Source organism: Ambystoma mexicanum, chromosome 4q, assembly GCF_040938575.1.
Source record: "Ambystoma mexicanum isolate Mex_15411 chromosome 4q, UKY_AmexF1_1, whole genome shotgun sequence".
Classification (NCBI taxonomy): Eukaryota; Metazoa; Chordata; class Amphibia; order Caudata; family Ambystomatidae; genus Ambystoma; species Ambystoma mexicanum.
In genome coordinates, this window is record NC_090928.1 from 980,866,026 (window position 1) to 980,885,181 (window position 19,156).

The 19,156-nt window shown below is 44.1% G+C and overlaps 1 protein-coding gene across 1 annotated transcript in view; it reads left to right on the plus strand.

The window, feature by feature from the left end:
• FLVCR1 (FLVCR choline and heme transporter 1) overlaps positions 1-19,156 on the plus strand; it is a 379,457-nt gene that overhangs the window by 301,159 nt on the left and 59,142 nt on the right. The window contains exon 7 of the mRNA XM_069608541.1: positions 8,763-8,868. Within this exon, the coding sequence (XP_069464642.1) occupies positions 8,763-8,868 (106 nt within the window). The remainder of the gene's footprint in view (positions 1-8,762; positions 8,869-19,156) is intronic.

The window sequence follows — 19,156 nt, forward strand, 5'->3', positions numbered from 1 at the left end:
GTGGCATGCAGATATTGATATTGATATTGATTTTTCATTTCTATCACGCTCATACACAGGTTTTTCAGAGCACGGCAAGGGAGGGGAACGGGAGAACAAAACAACCATCTTACTAGGCCCAGTGACATTGACAAATGCGCAAGTGCAAGGAAGAGGGGGAGGGGAAAAGTGCAAGGAAGCGGGGAGAAGTGGAAAGTGCAGAGCAAAAGGAGAAACAGAATAAGTAATAATAAATAAATCAATAAATAATAAAAGCAATAAAAATGGTAGGGCAGCCAGCAAGTGGCAAGTGCTGAGTTTAAGGGAGCAGACAGGGTAGGTCCGATAAGTGCAGGAAGAAAAAGGGGGGGACTGTATGGGTACAGATACTGACCACAGTGCAAGGGGTGGCCCGGAGGCAGCGCAGGAGGGTGGCAAGGTGAGCAGGAACCTGGGCCCAGAGGACAGAGGGTGGCCAGGTGAAGGGTGCCAAGAGAGACCAGATCAGCTGGGGAGAGGGGGGGGGCAAAGGCAGAAGCAAAGAGGAAGGTCTTGAGGGTTTTCTGGAACCGGAGATGGTTCTCCTGAAGTTTTAGAGTGGCAGGGAGGCTGTTCCAGAGGGAGGCCCCAGCCGAAGACAGATCTACCCCCAGCTCGTTTCTTTGAGAAATGACTGACCCTCAGGGAGTTAGAGGTAGAAGAGCGAAGAGCTCGAGAGGGGAGGTATTTGCAGAGGGATAGCTGAAGGTATTTTGGACCCGAAAAATAACTCTGATAGAGTTATGCTCTATCAGAGAGTGGGGGTTCCTGGAGTCCCTCTAACTTTCCTGCACTGGGCCTGCTTATCAGGGCGCTAGTGACACAGCTGTATTCCATCCCTGTGATTGTATTTTTTCGTGTATTCTTCTCAACATTAGTAGAGGAGGATTTGGAAGTCCATAGCAGTTTTCATGAGGAAAAGATGGGTGTGATCTTGTGTTGTCGGAAAGTACCAAAGGATGAATCATTTCCATAGTGTCAGGGTGAAAGGTATTCTCATGATACCTCATTTGTACTTTTACTTGGATGTTCCACAGGAAATAAAACCTATTAATATGACATTTTAGTGATTTCTATTTTATTTTCCACTTAAAATATGATTATATAATAGGACTGATCTTATGAAATTACTAACGTTGATTTAACATAATTATATAGTGTTCTTTACAGGGTCACTTAATGAGATCGACATCATCTTTGCTAAAATCACCCGTCAAGATCAACATCAACTTTGCTAAAATCATCCGTCAGTCTGCTAAGCTTGTATAGTTTAAGAATCATTATTATACATTTCATTGTTACACACACACAAATGCGTATACAAGGAAGGGTGTTTGATGAACCGTTACACGAAGGACTGTGTCTCTTCTTCACATACGAACATCTGTTCAACCACAGAATGGAGTGTGGAGCACATGGCACTTCACATAGAACGAAAGTCATTTCTCTGTTCTCCAGGTTCCAGTCCTTTGCAATAGATGGAATTGTTGGCTGTGAGGGTTAATCTTGGTTCTGGATCATGACTTGGTAGTTGACTTACTTCATTCCAGGTATGAAAAGTACTTCATGTAGGTGGTAACCTTTCCCAGTTTGTCTGTTATTTAGAAATTCAAGTCCTTCGAAACTTTGCAGGTTTAGTTATACTGCTTCAGGGCTGATGGGCTTGGCAAATGAATGCTTCCAGTTTACTCAGTATCTGTTCAGGTATTTCTTTTTGGGCTTCATGTACTTCCTGCTTTCCTGAAATGCTACTATTCCCTGAGAGTGTCTGTGCAATTAGATCCAGACAAGGGGTGAAATGCAGGCACAGGCTCGGACCCCCCTTTGGGCTATCCCTGATTTGCGGCCACAACATGCTAGTGTGGGCCAATTGATTGGGTCAAAGTTTTTTTATCATGGTTGGCCAGTTTGAGTAACTTCAGTGGGCTGCTAGTTTTGACCAATGTTACTGAACAAGTAGTCTTTAAAAGGCATAATTTGCAACACATTTTACCAAAAGACTCCCCCTTGAGTACTACTCAAACATTCTGTCACAAAAAGGAAGACATTTGCTACTTTGTGCCACTTTTTCATTGGTGCCCGACCTTATTTTATGTCCCAGTTTGACCCTGTGCATGTAATACAGAGGGCATCAAGGAGCCTAGTGATCGAACTATCTCTGCAGATGAAATACAGTGTTTTGAAGTAGGCACAAAGTAAAACTATCTCTGCAGATGAAATACAGTGTTTTGAAGTAGGCACAAAGTAAGGCTCATGGGAGATTGTGGATATGTTTTTACAGCAAAAATGAAAATATCCTTGTTCTGTTAGACTTTATAGTGTTTTGTAGGTCCTCGTTCTGTGGCATTGATAGCATGAAGTCTGATCTTTGTTCCTGTCTCTTTTTACGGACTACTAAGACAATCCACAAAACAATGTGAGGTGGCTACTTGTGTAAGCCACTGCACTATAAAGTCATCTTTTGTCATTAGTGCACGCTAAACCATTTTTCAACATAGGAAGCAGTTAAATCATATTTGATGTTGATGTGTAAAATATCTGCTTGGTAGTAACATTAGCTATATTTGTGCTGTCCATGATTTTGTAGTGGGTTGGCTCAATTCCCTGTAGCCTCTTTTGTCTTGTAATACTCTTGCCTGAGTTTTCTGTGTATTGTTCAAACACTAAGTGTTGTCATTATACTCCCAGTACTTCCTTTGAATTCATTTGGTGAATGCTTCTGCCACATCCTTGAATATCTGAATTCCCTTTGACTCATCCAAAGCTTTGACCTCTGCAATCCCATCAACAAATGCAACAGATACAATCCCTTTATGTTCAGTGTTGGTAATTGCTGTTTATGGAGGGGTTTTGCTCTTTTGTGCTGCTGCCTTGCGATGGTGGTGGCGGGATTGACTTCAAGATTCCAATCTGTTTGCTTTGTTACAGGCAAAGATATATAATTCCATCATTGTTAAACAGTCATTGTTGTACAGCAGATAATTCATAGAGCTCTAATGTCCCACGTAAATCTACTTGTTGTTGTGATCTGCTTACAAGTAGTCGGGCATTTTCCTCTTTGCCCTTTAACACAGATTGAGTTCCTTATTCTTGATAGGATCCCTTATGTACATTGTGCTAGATGGGTCTCTGTGTTTTGAACTCACCATAAAATCTAATACCAAGAGTATAGAGCTGACCTCCATTTTTGTAATGGGGTTACCAAATACTGCTTTGGTTACAATGTCAACAGGTCCAGGCCCATCAAATGAAAATTGATTTCCAATCCGTTTAAGTTCAATAAGCAATTTGTTTACTGCAGTATCCTCCCTGCTTACTCCTTCTTTAGAATCATAAGGATGTTGCTTGCTTTGGGATCCCTGCAATGCTCTACATATGTTCGGGTATATGGTCAAGTACTGGTACTATTAAAAAATTAGTGATCAAGTGTCCTGGGATGTGTGTTCTGCCTGCTAAACTTCCAGTAACCTTAAAAGCTCTGTTCTGATGTCCTAGCACTTTATCAGCTTCAGCAGTGGAAAATGGAAAATTAGTTTTCCTTCCAAACAAGTTTCCTTTTTAAAATTCTTTCCATATTGTAGGGCTTCACTCTTTCAAAATACCAATTTTGACAAGACAACATGCCATCATCCCAGGGTAATTCTGAACGTTTCATTCAAAGTAATACCTAGTTATTGCTTTCATTGGTGAAATGTGTGCATTCTGTTCAAGACATCTAACGACGCTCATTACTTGCAAAGGAGATTGCACCATTCTTATGGAATCCTGCCTCATTTTAAATGTTGGGTAAGACTGCCCTTGAACATTCGCAGACTCCTTCGTGTCTTCAAACATATTGCATTACTAAGTGGGTGAAAGCAGGCCTTGAACATCACAGCTCTTGAAACATTTTTAAGAACTTATGTATATGGATGCTTCTTGAAGAGCAGTTAAAGTTAGCAGGCATAAAGTCCAAAAAGTGTTAGTTTGTGTGGGTTTTTGACACGTTGATTATGTTTGCCTGTGACGATTTGCGGGACAGTGCCATAACTGTACCGAATAACCCACCTTCCTGGAATTTTGTCTCTTTCAAGTAAAGAGCCATTATCATAAAGTAATGCCCCACATATGTGCAGAGGGCGGGGCTGTAAGACAAATCCATCACAAGGATGCTGTTAAAGACATCTGTTCGGGTAGCTGATCTATTTGGCAGAGCACATATGCATGTTATTTGCTTCAACACTTCTTTCAAAGTTGCATTGAAAACAGTCCAAGTTAGAACACACAGGATAAAAATAATATTTTCCCCGGTTCAATTCGGGAGTCTGCAACCATTGCATCATCACTATCCATCCTACTTGCAGACTCTGTGCTCTCGGCATTCAAAGTAGAAGAATGTGGTATACTTTCCTTTCTCCATGAACACCATGCCAAGTCTATTTCTCGAAACGATTCTGAATCTTTGGCTCTTTTGTGAACATCAGATTCCTTAAAACGTTCACCCTTTGCCTTTAGGATCTTTGGGCCACTGTAGGAGATGAAGTCTGTCATGTAGTCCATCGGGTAGGTTCTGTAGTGAACGATTCAGCAGGATTGCACCGTACTTTGTTATGAACAGCGAATCATCTTTGTCATCACCTTCTTGATAACAGTTCATCACAGTTGCATGAAGGTTTGCCTTTCCATCAGGTGTGTCCTCAAAGAAGTCAACATTATCTGCAGCAGTGTACATACATCTTCTATTTACATGTTTAGTGGCATACACACCTCCTTCATCTTCCGTGCAGCGTAGAACTTTATTATGGAGTGTATCGCTACGCCAACATCAACCTAAAGTGTAACTTAATGTGTGTGTCTTAGTTGTACTGAATGTAATGGACCATATGGGGCCTGCCTTAGTGTTAAACACTGGAGAATACATGTTTGTGAAACAACAGCCGCCTTCTGGTTCAAATGTGCTCAGCATCAAACCTTCTTCTCCGTCTCATACCCATTGTGGTGTTGCATTTGTAACTTTGTCCTGCGTGATGCAACTACTTTCCACGCCCCCTCTGCCAGGATGTTTTTCTGTAATAAATTAGCAGCCTGATCTAGAGCCTTCATATTTCAATATATAATGGGTCTTCTACCTGTGAAAGCACAGCTTCATTATCTGATTCGAAAAAAATGCAGTGATTAAGCTTTGGAGACAAAAATATAATTTCAATACATTTTTCTGGATTTTCCTCTCTGCCATACCTTTTTCTTTATCACCTTTTGAATAACAGATGTCCTTGTAGTGTCACTTAGCATCTGCCATTGTAAAAACCTTTCTTTCCCAAACGGCTTCTAATAAACTGCCAATGAGTTATTTATTTGCATTTGTATAGCACACCTGCAGCCCAGAGGCATCGTGGCGCTTGAGATTAATATGCACTTCACGAGCCACTGTGTATATTTCTGTGATGTAATATGTCATATGCATGAGCATCTTTTGGATTGATGCACCCACTAAACTTCAGTTTCCATTGGCTATGTTCACTTAACTGATTAGCATCGCAAATGGTGATCTGGGGGCTTATGTGGAAACAGTGTGCAATGGGTGACTCCTAGCTTCAGGTCTTGTGACGAACCTGGAAAATTTGTCCCTTCCCTCCAGATGGGACCAACCCCCTTTGAGGCTAGGGAAGCGAGTGTGCTACGCAAGCCCCTCTCTGGTGGTCTAGGCAAGTGGGACTTCACTGGGAGTGAGTCCCCTCTTGGGTACAAGGACTGTCATTCCATGAAGGAACTCCCTGTCCAAACAATCCTTTCTGCATATATGGGGATGGAAAAGACTTTGGCATCTTCTGTTACCCCTATAAACAACAAAGACCCTTCTTTTACACTGTTGGCTGCAGATAATAATGAACCACATCTGAAGGCCATGATCAAAGAAGATGGACTCAATCTTATTTGTTGTAATGACATAAAAGTGGTGCAGGCTGCAAATGGGAGAGAGACTCCTATGGAGGAAGGAGAGTCCTTGCTATGCAGAAGCAAGCCTCTCTGGAGACACCATCCTAGAGGGGTCGAGCGACGCTGAGCCGCAGAGCCAGCCGTGGCATGCAGACAGGGAGACCTGCTAGCTGGAGGCTACGAGGGAGACAACCTGACCGAGCAAGCATCTCCGGTCAGGGTAGAAGAAGCCGCCTTCCCTGTGGTGTGACCACTAATATGCAGTGGTGGGCTTGGCACCCAACAACCGAAACCAAGACCAGGAGGGAGAGTGGACCCTTCTGAGTTCTGGTGATTGTAGATATCAGACTGTCAGTTTTCTGGAACTACCAGCAAGTTCATTGTGGGAAGTTTAGTTCATGCAATACAGTACATAATTTTCATACCCTACAAACTAGTTTGCCAAAAAAATGCCAAGACAAAAGGACAGTTCAGAATTCACTAAGGCGATAAATTCCAACTCCTGCATAGTCCGCAGATGCCCACCCGCAGAGGCTTAGATGTGGCATTATGCTGCAATGATGAAAATATTGACAACTGCCAAAACCGTAACATTTAGTGCATCTGTATTAATGGCAAAATCATTTCTGGAAGTATATTGGGCAGGTTTACCAATTTGAGAAAGCATGTTCAAAACTGAAGGTCAACACTATGTTTGAATATATTAATAAACTGCAAACAAAATTGCTAGCTTTAGAATGATAGAAATTTGCTTTAACCAAGCAATGAGTCCCAAATAGTTTCAGCGGGAGAGGGGCCGGCCCATATCCCTCCTTCAAACCACTATTAGTTGATGATTGTGGTGTAAGCTCCCCCCTCCCTCCTGTTTTCACACTAAACCATGCACCTTCTTGCATTTCCCACGAAAAGGTTGCTGTTGGACCCAATGGCACTTGGAAAGGCTAGAGACTACAGCTGCAAAATCCTGCATGAGAAAGCCATAGATCTGTCTCTGCATTCTTCCGATGATGGCTCTGCAAATCCATAATTTAAAGATGTCACACTGAAGCATTAAGTATACATTGAGCAATAATTGGTGAAGGCCAATCTTAAGGCATCCCTAACTGGCTTTGGACCAACAGGTGAGTCCTAGAAATCCTGCTTGATAATCTGTGAGGAAGTGCCAGTCACAATCTATGCACACAACCTCACATATTGTAGCCGCCCCTGGTATTCGATCCTATCAAAGGAAGCCGACCAATCTCACATGACAAGAGCTAAAACACATTTCCTTCCTCTGTTTAGAGAAGACAATCTTTCAAGTGGTTTACTTTGGTCTGAGTTTTATGATGCACCCAAAATGCACTTTACTTTGTGTAATGTGGATGAAACTGGTAGATGTATTGTAGGACACTGCAGTAGTTGGATGTTGTCAATCTAGTCTTAAACCTTCCTCAAGGAGGGAAAAGTGGATCTTGGGTGTAATTTCCATGTTAGACATGCTCAGCCTGACAGCCATTTGCTGAGCAACCGGGAAACTGCCTCCTTACTGGGAGCTTGGCTTCCAAGATGTCATACACTCTGCATATCAGTGTAGAAGGTCATCGACAAATTAAACTGTCTAACCAACCACCAGGATTTACACATGGGGATTAGAGTTGTGCCTACTGTGCATGATTTCAAAGGGGGGCATTTCAAAAGAAATATGAGGATAGGGGTTTCTCTATAAACTGCATGTGTCGAACTGTATCGTGGACATCAGGGCCATTCTGAAAAGTAGCCTGCTCTGTTTCCTTCAGTAACCTGTTCAATAACTCCCACCAACTATTACTTTGTAGATGAGGACTGTTGTGTGGTGCTGTGTGCCTATATCTCTTAAAAATATTGTCATCCCCTCTGACGGTAGAGTTTTGGAACACCTTTCCTTCCATATCCATTGTCATTTATGGTCAGATACTGATGGAATGAACAAACGTAACCTTTGGACATTGGGAAATGGTTTCCCCTTGACCAGAGCATAATGTTTGTCGAGTGATAGTTAGTAGTAAGGGCCACAAGATCAACTTTCACTCTATGCCAAGTCACTTCTTGGACTTAGATGGGCACCAAGGGTGCTTACTTGGTCATCAAGGATTTGTCAGCCACCCACATATACTGTACAGTCTGGAACAAACCTCTCTGTGTCTAGACCAGTTGTCAGCCACAAGAAATAATCCCTGATTACTTTCTTGATTATAATACTGCTGAGGTGCACTTGATTCACCCTGTGCACTAGCTTGCATCTAGTGATGGATCCCACTACTTGCCTGTAGGCCTGCTCTGTAGGGCCCCCTCCTACACAAATAATTCATCAGCCTCCCTTGGCAAGGGTTTGGCCTCCTCAACAATCCCATCTGGAGCACTGTTCTACCCCCATTCTCAATCCAATCCCAGCCCTTGCCCCACTCCCACACCTCACGCCCCCTTCCACTCCCAACCCAAAAAGTATTTTTCTGTCTGCGGAATAGGAAAGCCTGTGGCTCTCCTTTACACACACATGTGACTGCGCCAGTCCGTCCGTAAGCCTGTAGTGCATCATTTGCATCATTCCGAGTAACCAACCAAAATGTAACCTATTCTCTACCTCCACTTAAGATTCTTCAAATCATGGCTGTTTTTCTGTTTATAATTTGTAACTAGCTGGTACTATTGACTTTCCCATTTTTCTACATTGGCCTACTAAAGCACGTTCATTGGTTCAATGTTAGTATTGTTTTCTTTAGTAAAATGCTGCACTGAAGCATTGCTCTGCACCGCATGAGTTGCTGTGATTTCAATTATTTCAATGTCCCTCCCATTGATCTTTTCAGTTTCTTCATGACTGGGTATTTGCCACTTGGATTTGAGTTTGCTGTCGAAATCACATACCCAGAGTCTGAGGGTACTTCGTCGGGTCTCCTCAACGCATCTGCACAGGTAATTGACTTCTGTTTCTTACTTTAATGGATGGCAACACATGCTTGCGTGTTAGTACTGGAATGGACCTTCCTGCCGTTGCATTGTTTGGTATTTCGCGCAGCTTGCCCAATTTGTTCTTGTAAGTGTGATCTAAAAATGTAGACAAATGATCATTCGGGCACCGGACCTGTTCCAAGAACATTAGAAAAAGGGTCTTGGGTATAGGGTTGATCATTTACGATCTCTGGATCCCCATATTAACGAGGCGATTCACGTTCTGCGAGATTGGAGGTATTAGGAACACTCGTTTTTTAACCTGCAAACTTGAAGGAAAGGTCTTCCATTTCTGTCGTCAACCCATACAGGCAGGGAGTAACTTGAAGAATCCTTGGAATTTGACTGTCTTCCTAGTAAACTCATGGGTATCTACTGCGTGTGCTTGGTAAAAGAGTATTTCTGTAAATAGAGTGAGCTGGCAGCCATAGGATGTCTCTCCTTTGACCGCTTTGATTTGTCCAGTGTAAATCAAGGATGACAGTCATAGGGTTGGCTGCATTTGGTACTAAAGGAGAGGCCCCTTTTCATGAACTCTGGGTGCATATTGCTTGTGCCTGCTACAAATGTGTATAGGCAGCTGCAGTTACTGCAAATGTTTCCTCATCCTTGGATTATGGCCCTTATTTATACTTTTGCATACCAGCATTTTGCTTAGGCTTCTGCAGTAAGTGCTTTATGAGACAACCTGCTTTTTCATGAGGGTAGAGAGGCAGGACCATATTTGTAGGGCAAACAAGAGGCAAACAAGACCAGGCATCAACCCTGCCCCTACCAGAAATCTAAGCTCTGCAGGGAATCCAGTCAAAAAACCTCGAACCTGTGTGTAAGGGCAAACAAGAGGGAACTAAACCAAGCATCAACCCTCTCCTACCAGAAATCTAAGCTCTGCAAGGAATCCAGTCAAAGAACCTCCAACCCGTGAGTAAGGGCAAACAAAAGGGAACTAAACCAGACATCAACCCGAGCCCTACCAGAAATCTAAGCTCTGCAAGGAATCCAGTCAAAGAAGCGCCAACCCGTGAGGGAGGGCAAACAAGAGAGGGAGGGCAAACAAGAGGGAACTAAACCAGGCATCAACCCTCCCCTACCAGAAATCTAAGCTATGCAAGGAATCCAGTCAAAGAACCTCCAACCCGTGAGTAAGGGCACCAAACCTAAAACTCCTCAGGAGAATCCAGCCAAAGAACCCCCCCCCACCCGCCTGCTGATGACCCTTGACACAGAGCCAATGGACTAGTAGTGCAGCATTGGAACCCATCTCCTCAGAGGCGACCTCACTGATGCAACTAGAAAGGGCAAACAGAGGTAGGTACTACTAATCAACCAGAAAAAGCTTAAGATCTGCCGCTAACAAAAAACGAATACGAAAACTCAACCCTCTGTACACACCTCTCACATACTGAACGGTCCATCCGAAATTAAGCTAACAGCAGCACATTACAACTCCCTTATATTCCCAGAGCCACCAGAGCGCTGAGAGACCATGCAAGTGGCACATGTGCACGTTATAAAAACCTTTAACATTAACATTACCCTGGCAGACAGTTTTTCACTGGCCTCCAGTTCAAGGCACTAGGCATAGGCCATAAAGCTTTTCACAGGAAATGTCTGTCATTTCTAATTGATAAATAAAGAGTGTGGAGTCCATGTGCACAGCGCATGAATGTTTATTTGTAGAGCTTGCATAGAGGTACAATGAAATAGTGCATCTGTGCAGATAATCACGAGGATGAGTGGTGTAGCACCTGTTTTATCAAATCTAGCGCCATCTTTGCTCTACTGGACGATGACTGTCCCCAGCAGGCCATTGCGCTTGCATTATGTTACAAGAGGCAATATTATGCAGACATAATGGGGCTGAAAATTTAGCTCAAAAACTGAATGACATCTTAGTTAATCTGTCACCTAAAAAATTGCACACTGCAGACTTGTACGATTTTTGTCAACCCTGCTTCTATGCTCTTTGAAGAAATACTGAAGCTGAAGACTGCCCCCTTTTGCTGTGCCTCCTGCTGCTCTTACTGGCTCTTTTCTGCTTCTTCTTTCCTCTGTGTCTGTACACAGCTAGTGCTTTGGATCAATACTTACCACGAGTAATTCAGTGGCATGCAACACAACATAACACAAATGGTAAGGATCTTTCATTCTGCACACACTTAACATTGAAAAACCTTACCTTATGTGGCAATGCTTATGCCATTGATGATACATGTAAATATTGCTTTCCATAAATGTGGCAAGTAAGCTATGTTGTGTTATTGGCTACACCCACTCTTTGTAGCATCTATTTCACCTCTCTGATGAACACTGCATCACAGATCTCTGATTGTAATAGAAACAATCATACATGGTCACCCCCATGTGATCACATTTTGTGCACATGAGTTGGAGCTGGCTATTAGGGTGAATACTACCTTAATTAATTTAAAAAAAGCTTTGATAAAGGGTACTGCAATCATATATGCCAATTCTGTTCATGCACAATGTTTGCCGGTTTTAAAGCCTGTGCCCGACCTTAGCCAGTAATCATTCCTGCTTACCCTCTTGATTATAGAAATGCCCAGTTGCCCTTAATTCACCTCATGCACTAGTTTGTATCCAAGTGCTATTGAGGATACTACTTGGCCTGCTCTGTGGATTATCCTCTACTGTACTAATAATTCATCAGCCTCCGTTAGAAGGGTTTCCCCTCCTCCTCTAGAGACCTTATTGGGGGTTGGCGGGGGGCAACCATTTAGTAAATGGTGTGGTTACATGTGATTTTTTTTGTTTTTTTGTTTTTATTCCTAATACTTTCTACCCACCCCCAAAACCACTACTCCAACTCCCAACACCTTTTTTAGTTTTCTTCCAAATTCGTTATTTCGGAATTCGCTATTTTGGATTCTTTATTAATGTATTTGTTATTTTGAAAGCAGTGAGATATGGCACATTTGTGAGTCTTTGACTTCTTTAAAAGTAATCCTCAAACTAACCAATACTTGGATTTCTCCATGAAAGGCAGCGCTCCTTCCACACAGAAGGTTAAGTATTAATCACCTAGATCTGTGTTCAGGGTTTGGTGGCCACCAACCTAAGCATAAGTCACCAATTTATCCTTAAACTGTCCCTGGCATGGATAGTGCTATCTGTGAGTGAGCAGCCAAGGTAATTTCCCAGGAGGGGAGTGAAATAGACACATTATAAATTAACACAGGATGTTCACACCTAGGTTATTAGGAAAATACTCTTTATAGCGCAATACAGGTAAGTACATATATTGACAGGTTCAGACATTCTCTACTAGTATTTTAGGGCTGAACCCTACTTGTTAAAGTCAAGCATGAAACCAAAGGCTTATTTGGACATTAGCTACCAAGTTTAACAGTTCATACTTTACATCAAGGCAGGAGCCCCACCACTAGAGCACCGCTGTTGCGGTCCCCAGGAGTACCGACCTCCAGCCTGACTACGAGGTTCCACTCTGCCTGCAAAGCCGTACCGTGTGCCTGAAACAGCCAGCTGCTCTGCATCAACAGACCGACGTGCAACCCTCGGAATCCATCCACACAGGGTGATATTACCCCCTTTATTTGGCTGATTGTGCCTCTGCAGTGCGTGAATCCCAGTCTGCACCTGAGAACGCCCAGTGGAACGCCAGCATTTTGCAACACATCTCCTCAAAATGGCCGCTGCTCGTCATTTATTTATTTGGTTGCTAGGCAACCATTCTTGATGAGGCTACTTCAGCCAATGGCCTACACCGGTTGGCGGAAGGTGGCCCCTCATGCCAAAAGCCCCCAGCATAAGGCCCTGACCTGAGCCTGGAGGGCTGTTACCTCGCTACCCATCTCCCACATCTCCCGCTAGACTTCATGGACAATTTGGGAACATGAGAAGAGTCATAAATAAGCTACCTCTATTTTAACCGTGTATGGGAGGTAGGCAAAGAGGTGCAGGGGGCTAGTTTTAGCAAATGCTTCCTATAGAGGGTCACAAAGAAAAAGTTTTCATATAAAATGTATTTATTCATAGATTTGTACACATATGTAAAAACCATAGGTTCATAAAGGAAAGGTAGAACCTAGTGAGGATTCATTTAAGCCAAGGTAGGCTTAGCACATAATTTAAGCTGTTTCAAACATCACAGTTTAAATGGGTGAGGGTTAGTAACAGATTGTGCCAGAGATTCAATACTACATAAAAAATAGTAGCATTCATTGTCTGACAATGAATGCTACTATTTTTATATATTTTTTACAATTTTTTAAGTAGTATTGAATCTTTGCCTACCTCCCATACATGGTTAAAACAGAGGTAGCTTATGACTCTTCTCTTTCTACTATATGATGCCTTTTTGAGTCAAGCCCCCCCCTTTAACAAAAAAGAAGGCCCCTAGCCCACCCCTCTTCTTGCAATTTGGGAATATGTCGCAATTCCAATTGCCCTCAGAACATCTGGTAAGAATGCTGTGACTGTTGTGTGACACTGATATTGTGCCTCTAATCCCTTGCCCCGGTTTTACAGTATATAAAGAGCACACCAAACTCTTCCCATATTGCTGGCATAGCAGGCTAGTGTGCCCAGCACCCCTCCGTTCCTCACGCCCTAGCACCGTGCCTTTCCTGGCCTCACCTCGCTACTCTACTATCGTCCCCTACCCATGCCCCTGATGCCATAGCCTACCGCAGCTTACCTACACCCTTTCCAGTTGCTCCATTGGTCGCCTGGTCACCATTGTGCTGTTCGCTGCGTCGCTGACTAGCCTGCCGCTAGCCTGCCTGAACATAGCGACTTACTGCCACAGTAAAGCAGCACCATGTGTCTCATTAAAGCATACGCACGCCAGGATCGCCCTTGTTCACTCCCTCTCCACTTGTCCCCCTTTGAAGGCTGCACGGCAAATTTACTATAAGGTTGACTTGCCGTGTGTCTCAATAAGCACACTGCCCACAACTTTTTCTATTAGATCGCCACCACTAAATGTTGTACTCTAATTCTGAAAAGCACAGTGTTTTTACTGATATTGGCATATCACATGTTTTCCTATTTGTAATGTTACTATGAATATATTCCTGCCTAGTAGCTGATCACTGGTTTTTAATTAGGTGTATCCTAGTAATAAGTTCTGATCATTTGTGTTGAATTGCACGGTATCCTACTAAATAGTACCTGCACAAGAGCCGTCTAGCATAACTGAATTGCGCTGTTGATTAGGAACGTGTACGGCATCGTTGTTGTTTATTTTACGTGTACTGCTCCCCATGAACATATATTTACTAATATTACTGGCATATCACGTTTTCCTATTTGTAATGTTACTATGAATATATTCCTGCCTAGTAGCTGATGGTTCATAGTGAAAAAATCGAAAACAAAAAGGTCGAAAGTCAAAATGTTGAAAAAGAAATGTCGAGAAAAAAAAGTCGCTTTTTTTTTTAAATACATTTTTTATTCGAAATGGGGGGGTTCCCTCCAACCCCCCTTTTTAAATTTTTTTTTTTTTTACCCATTCTTTTTATTCCCGGACCTCAAAATAAATATAACAAAATAAAAGGGAATTTGACTTTTTTTTTTTCAAAATTTTATGTCTTTCGACCTTTTTTTTCGCCATTTTGACTGCACACCGTAGCTGATCACTGGTTTTTAATTGGGTTTATCCTAGTGAAATATTCCGATCATTTGTATTGAACTGCACTTTATCCTACTAACTAATACATGCACAAGAGCCGTCTAGTATAACTGAATTGCGCTGTTCATTAGGAACGTGTACTGGCATAGTAATTATTTATTTTAAGTGCACTGCTCCCTATGAACATATACCAGCACAATAGTTACTTACCTGTTTTTAATTGCGCTGTGGCCCAAGTATCAGACACTAGCACAGCAGCGGCCTACCCAAATCACTGCCATCCTTTCGCCATCATACCTAGCATGGCTGTAAAGGTACCTTCAAAATCTGAGGATATTGTCCTGACTCCCTTCCTGCTATCTTTTTTCACCAAATCACCAGACTCCTACGCCTCAAAGTCCTGGCTCTGCCACGGACTACAACAACTCTCCAGCTATCAGGCTCTAGAGGCTTGGTAGCCGCACCGAACCCATCCATCGCCTCAAGCACCCCAGATCGATTGGCACTAGAAACAAATTCACAGACAGGTCAGCGCTCCCAACATGCCGCAGAAGCCAAACCACCCACAACCAGCCCAAAACACTCAAACCCAGTTGTGACAACTGCACATACCCCATCTGGAGCTACAGAGGTCACGACACGTGCCCCTCCTGGAGCTACAAAGGTTAATATGACCACCCAGATATGCATACACAAGAAGAAGTTAATGCAGGAGCCCTCTCTCCTGTAATGTGCGCTGATAAATGCCATATCTCTCCCAGCACATGCAACAGAAATTCACCACCTTATCACTAATTTGGACCTTCATGCCTTAGCCATTACAGAAACATGGCTTCATGAAGCCTCAGGGCCGGCCATCTCTCTAGCCCTCCCACCAGGGTATACCATCTTCTGACAAGACAGACCAGCTGCTAAAGGTGGTGGAGTAGCCCTCATAGTTAAAGAGACTTTAGCAGTAAGACAAACCACCTCACATCTCGGAGAAAATGTTGACTCTCTCACAGTCAAGATCACTATCTCTCGCACCACCACCATCGCTATCCATTTAGCATACCGCCCGCCAGGACCCCTACTTGACTTCCATGATAACCTAATCCATCTCCTTGGGGAAAATCTAAAAACCACCTTTAAATCTATTCTTCTGGGTGATTTTAATCTTGGCCTCAACGATCAGAAAGACAAACAATCTAAGGCCCTAGTCAAAGCTCTACAGGATCTTGGCTTCCAGCAAAAAATCCACAATCCCGCCAATTGCAAAGGGCGTACCCCAGATTGGGTAGTGGACCATAACTGCGGTGTGGACATCAGTTCCAGTACTCCGACCCCATGGACTGACCACCACCTTATCCACTTCCTCATCCCGATCAGTGCAAATACACCTAAACCTAGTATGCCAGCCCTACCTGCTCTAGCCAGATGTTCACGAAATCTAAACAAAGACAGGATCCATCCTTACTTTGACATCCCAGCACTCAAGCACCCACTTTTCTCTGACCCCTCTGTGCTGGCTGAACTCTATAATGCCACACTCAAATCAGCCATTTCCGCCATCGCCCCGCTAGAGAACAAGAAAGCAAAAAATAAATAAACATGCTAACTCCTGGTTCTCCACCGAGCTCAAAGAACTATGTGCCCTCAAGCGTAAAGCTCTGAGCAAATGGCAAGGAACCCCACAGGTATCCATGCTAACCGCCTACAAAGCTCTTGCAACACAACACAAGAAAGCCATAGTCCTAGCTAAATCCTCATCTTATAACAATAGGATCTCCAACGCTACATCAGAATCAAAAGAGTTGTTTGCCATCTTTAAAGAATTGTCCACTTTGGTCACCAACACACAGGAAGTCGTGAAAGACAAACCTTGGTGCTCCAGGGTTCAAACAGCCATGATTAATAAAATAGAACTCCTACAGAAGAAGATAAATGATCAACACAATGACCCCTGCAAAGACAACATGCCGGCGTCCCATACGACCAGGACAGACACACTGGAGAAAACACTTTTCTCTTTTAGGGAAGCAACAGAGACAGAGGTATTGGACATCATTCGTAAAATCAGACTGTCCAATTGCAAAGGCGATGCCTGCCCAGCCAATCTTGTCAAAGAGTGTGCGGACACCTTAGCCTCCTTCAACTCCAACAAAGTCCTTACTTGCCTTAAGGAAGCGTGGGTTCGCCCACTTCTGAAAAAACGTACACTAGACTCTGGGATAGCCAACAATTACAGACCTATCACCACAGTCCCATTCTTGCTCAAAATTCTGGACAAAGTTGCTTAAACTCATATCCAGCAGTTTCCTGGGCAAAAGGCAATCAGGTTTCTGCCCGGGCCATGGGACAGAGTCTGCCCTACTTGATCGCAAGAACCAACTCGGTGATATAATGGACAAAGGCAAGTTGGCACTTCTTCTCATACTAAATCTGTCGGCTGCGTTTGATCTCGTTAACCACTATACCCTATGTAAACAACTTGAAAATGCTGCCCACTTCTCCCCTGAAGCCACAGCCTGGATCTCCTCTTTTCTTTCTTTTTAACAATTGTATTTATTTCTCAGCAGCATAAGTTACAAACATTTGTGTTTTAAGGAACACCAAACGATGACATCATCAGCGTCCATCCCACAAACTACCCCAATTTGGGGTGCCGTTTGCTGCTGAAATTTAACTGGTACAACTCCACCCCCCCGCCACACCCGAATAACATCTCAACATTTGGGTGGAGTATGGCCTCTTCTTGTGACCTCCCCGGAAGTCCCTTGGGCACAGTTCTTCTCGCCACTCAGGCCTTCCCAGTCATAGAATAGAGACATTGCGCAGTAACCAGGTTTGAAATACATCTGTTCCCTGTCGTCCACAAACTCATAAAATGGTGTCCAGGTATTAATATATTTCGAGTAGGAGCCATAGGTAGGCGATTGCTGTCACTTTCTCCATGGCCATCACCCCCCAGAGTCTCACCCACCATGCGGCTACTACCGGCCCCCATTTGTTCTTCCATGCCTGCGCTAGGGTGATTCTTGCCGTGGGTGATAAGGCCAGCTCTCCATCCGGAATTGGCATAGCTCCCTTCCACCGCCTCACCCAGCAAAACCACCGGGTCAAACGGCAATTGTGTCTCGGATATTTCTTTTATATGGCTTAGATCCTCCTTCCAGTAGGTCTCCACCACTGGACACTTCCACCACATATTGATTAAGTCCACGGGTTGTCCACAGCCCCTCCAGCATAGCATGGGATAGTCCGGGTTGATGGAGTGCATCCGCCGTGGTGTCATATACCAGCGTAGGCAAAGCTTGTACGCCCCCTCTTTAATTAAAGTGCATTTAGAGCTCTTAGCAGTGCGGTGCCATATACGACCCCATGACTCCCCAGAGATGGGTCTTCCCATGTCTGTAGCCCATTTTTGCATATATGGGAGAATTTCCTCCAGGTCCGCCTCCCCCATCAGCCGGTACAATCTTGATACCCCTTTCTCATCCCTTCCTTCTTGTACCGTAAGCTCCAGCCCTGTGGGGGCCCTAGTTGCTCCCTCTCGAACCCTCGTGTTGGTGATCCAATGTCTGAGTTGGATATAGTGGAAGCGTTCCCTCTCCGATACCTGGAATTTGGCTTTGCAACTTTCAAAGGTTAACGGCGTACCCTCCGCGTAGAGATCCCCAATACGAGGGACCATTCCCACCTCCCCAATGCGCCCAAAAACTGGCGTAAAGTCCGGATTGTGGGCTACCGTGGCGAGTGGGCCACCCCCACCCTCACCTTATTCCCCCGTAGAGCTTTGTCCCAATACCATAGGGTAGCCTTGGAATCTTCCAGTAGTGTGCCCCCTTTGCCTCTATGCCGAGCAGCGAGAAAACCTAGGCTTTCCAGGGGTATCTTAGATGCCTCTTTTTCCAGGATCACCCACCGATTCTGCTTGTCCCTGGGTGGCCATTGCAGCATGGGCACCACCTATACAGCCCATGGGTACCTGTGAAATTCCGGCACCCCCCAGAGCTTGTGGTTTAAATGAGACTTTCTTGGACGCTTGGTTTCTTTCCCCTCCAAATAAAGGACATCGCCTCTGCTTGTAGCTTTTTGATTGCTGGGTTTGGTATAAGTATCGGCAGAGTGCCAGTCACGTAGAGGAACCTGGGAAGCAGGTTCATCCTGACTGCTGTAATACGTGCCGCCCATGATAATAACTGCAGGTCCCAACGCTTCAGATCTTGCGTCAGTGAGTTCAGGAGGCCCGGAATATTAGCCCCGTATAGCCTATCGTAGGTGGGGGTCAAGTGAACACCTAAGTATTTTATGGCTTTCTGTTCCCACTTCAAAGGATATCGGCTCTCCCATTCTGACACCTGTTCTGTAGCCTCTGTGATATTAAGTGCCTTAGATTTGGGGTAGTTGATGTGGAACCCCGAGACCTTTGCGAACTCATTCAGCAGTTCTATGGCTCTGGGGAGGGAGATTGACGTGTCCTTCACGAACAAGAGGATGTCGTCCACATAGAGGGCTACTTTCTGGGGACCATCAGTCCCCACTTCCACACCTCGGATACCCTGGTCATCCCGGACTCGCTGCGCTACCGGTTCCATGGCAATGGCAAAAATCAACGGAGATAGCGGGGAGCCCTGCCTCGTGCCCTTCCGGATAAGA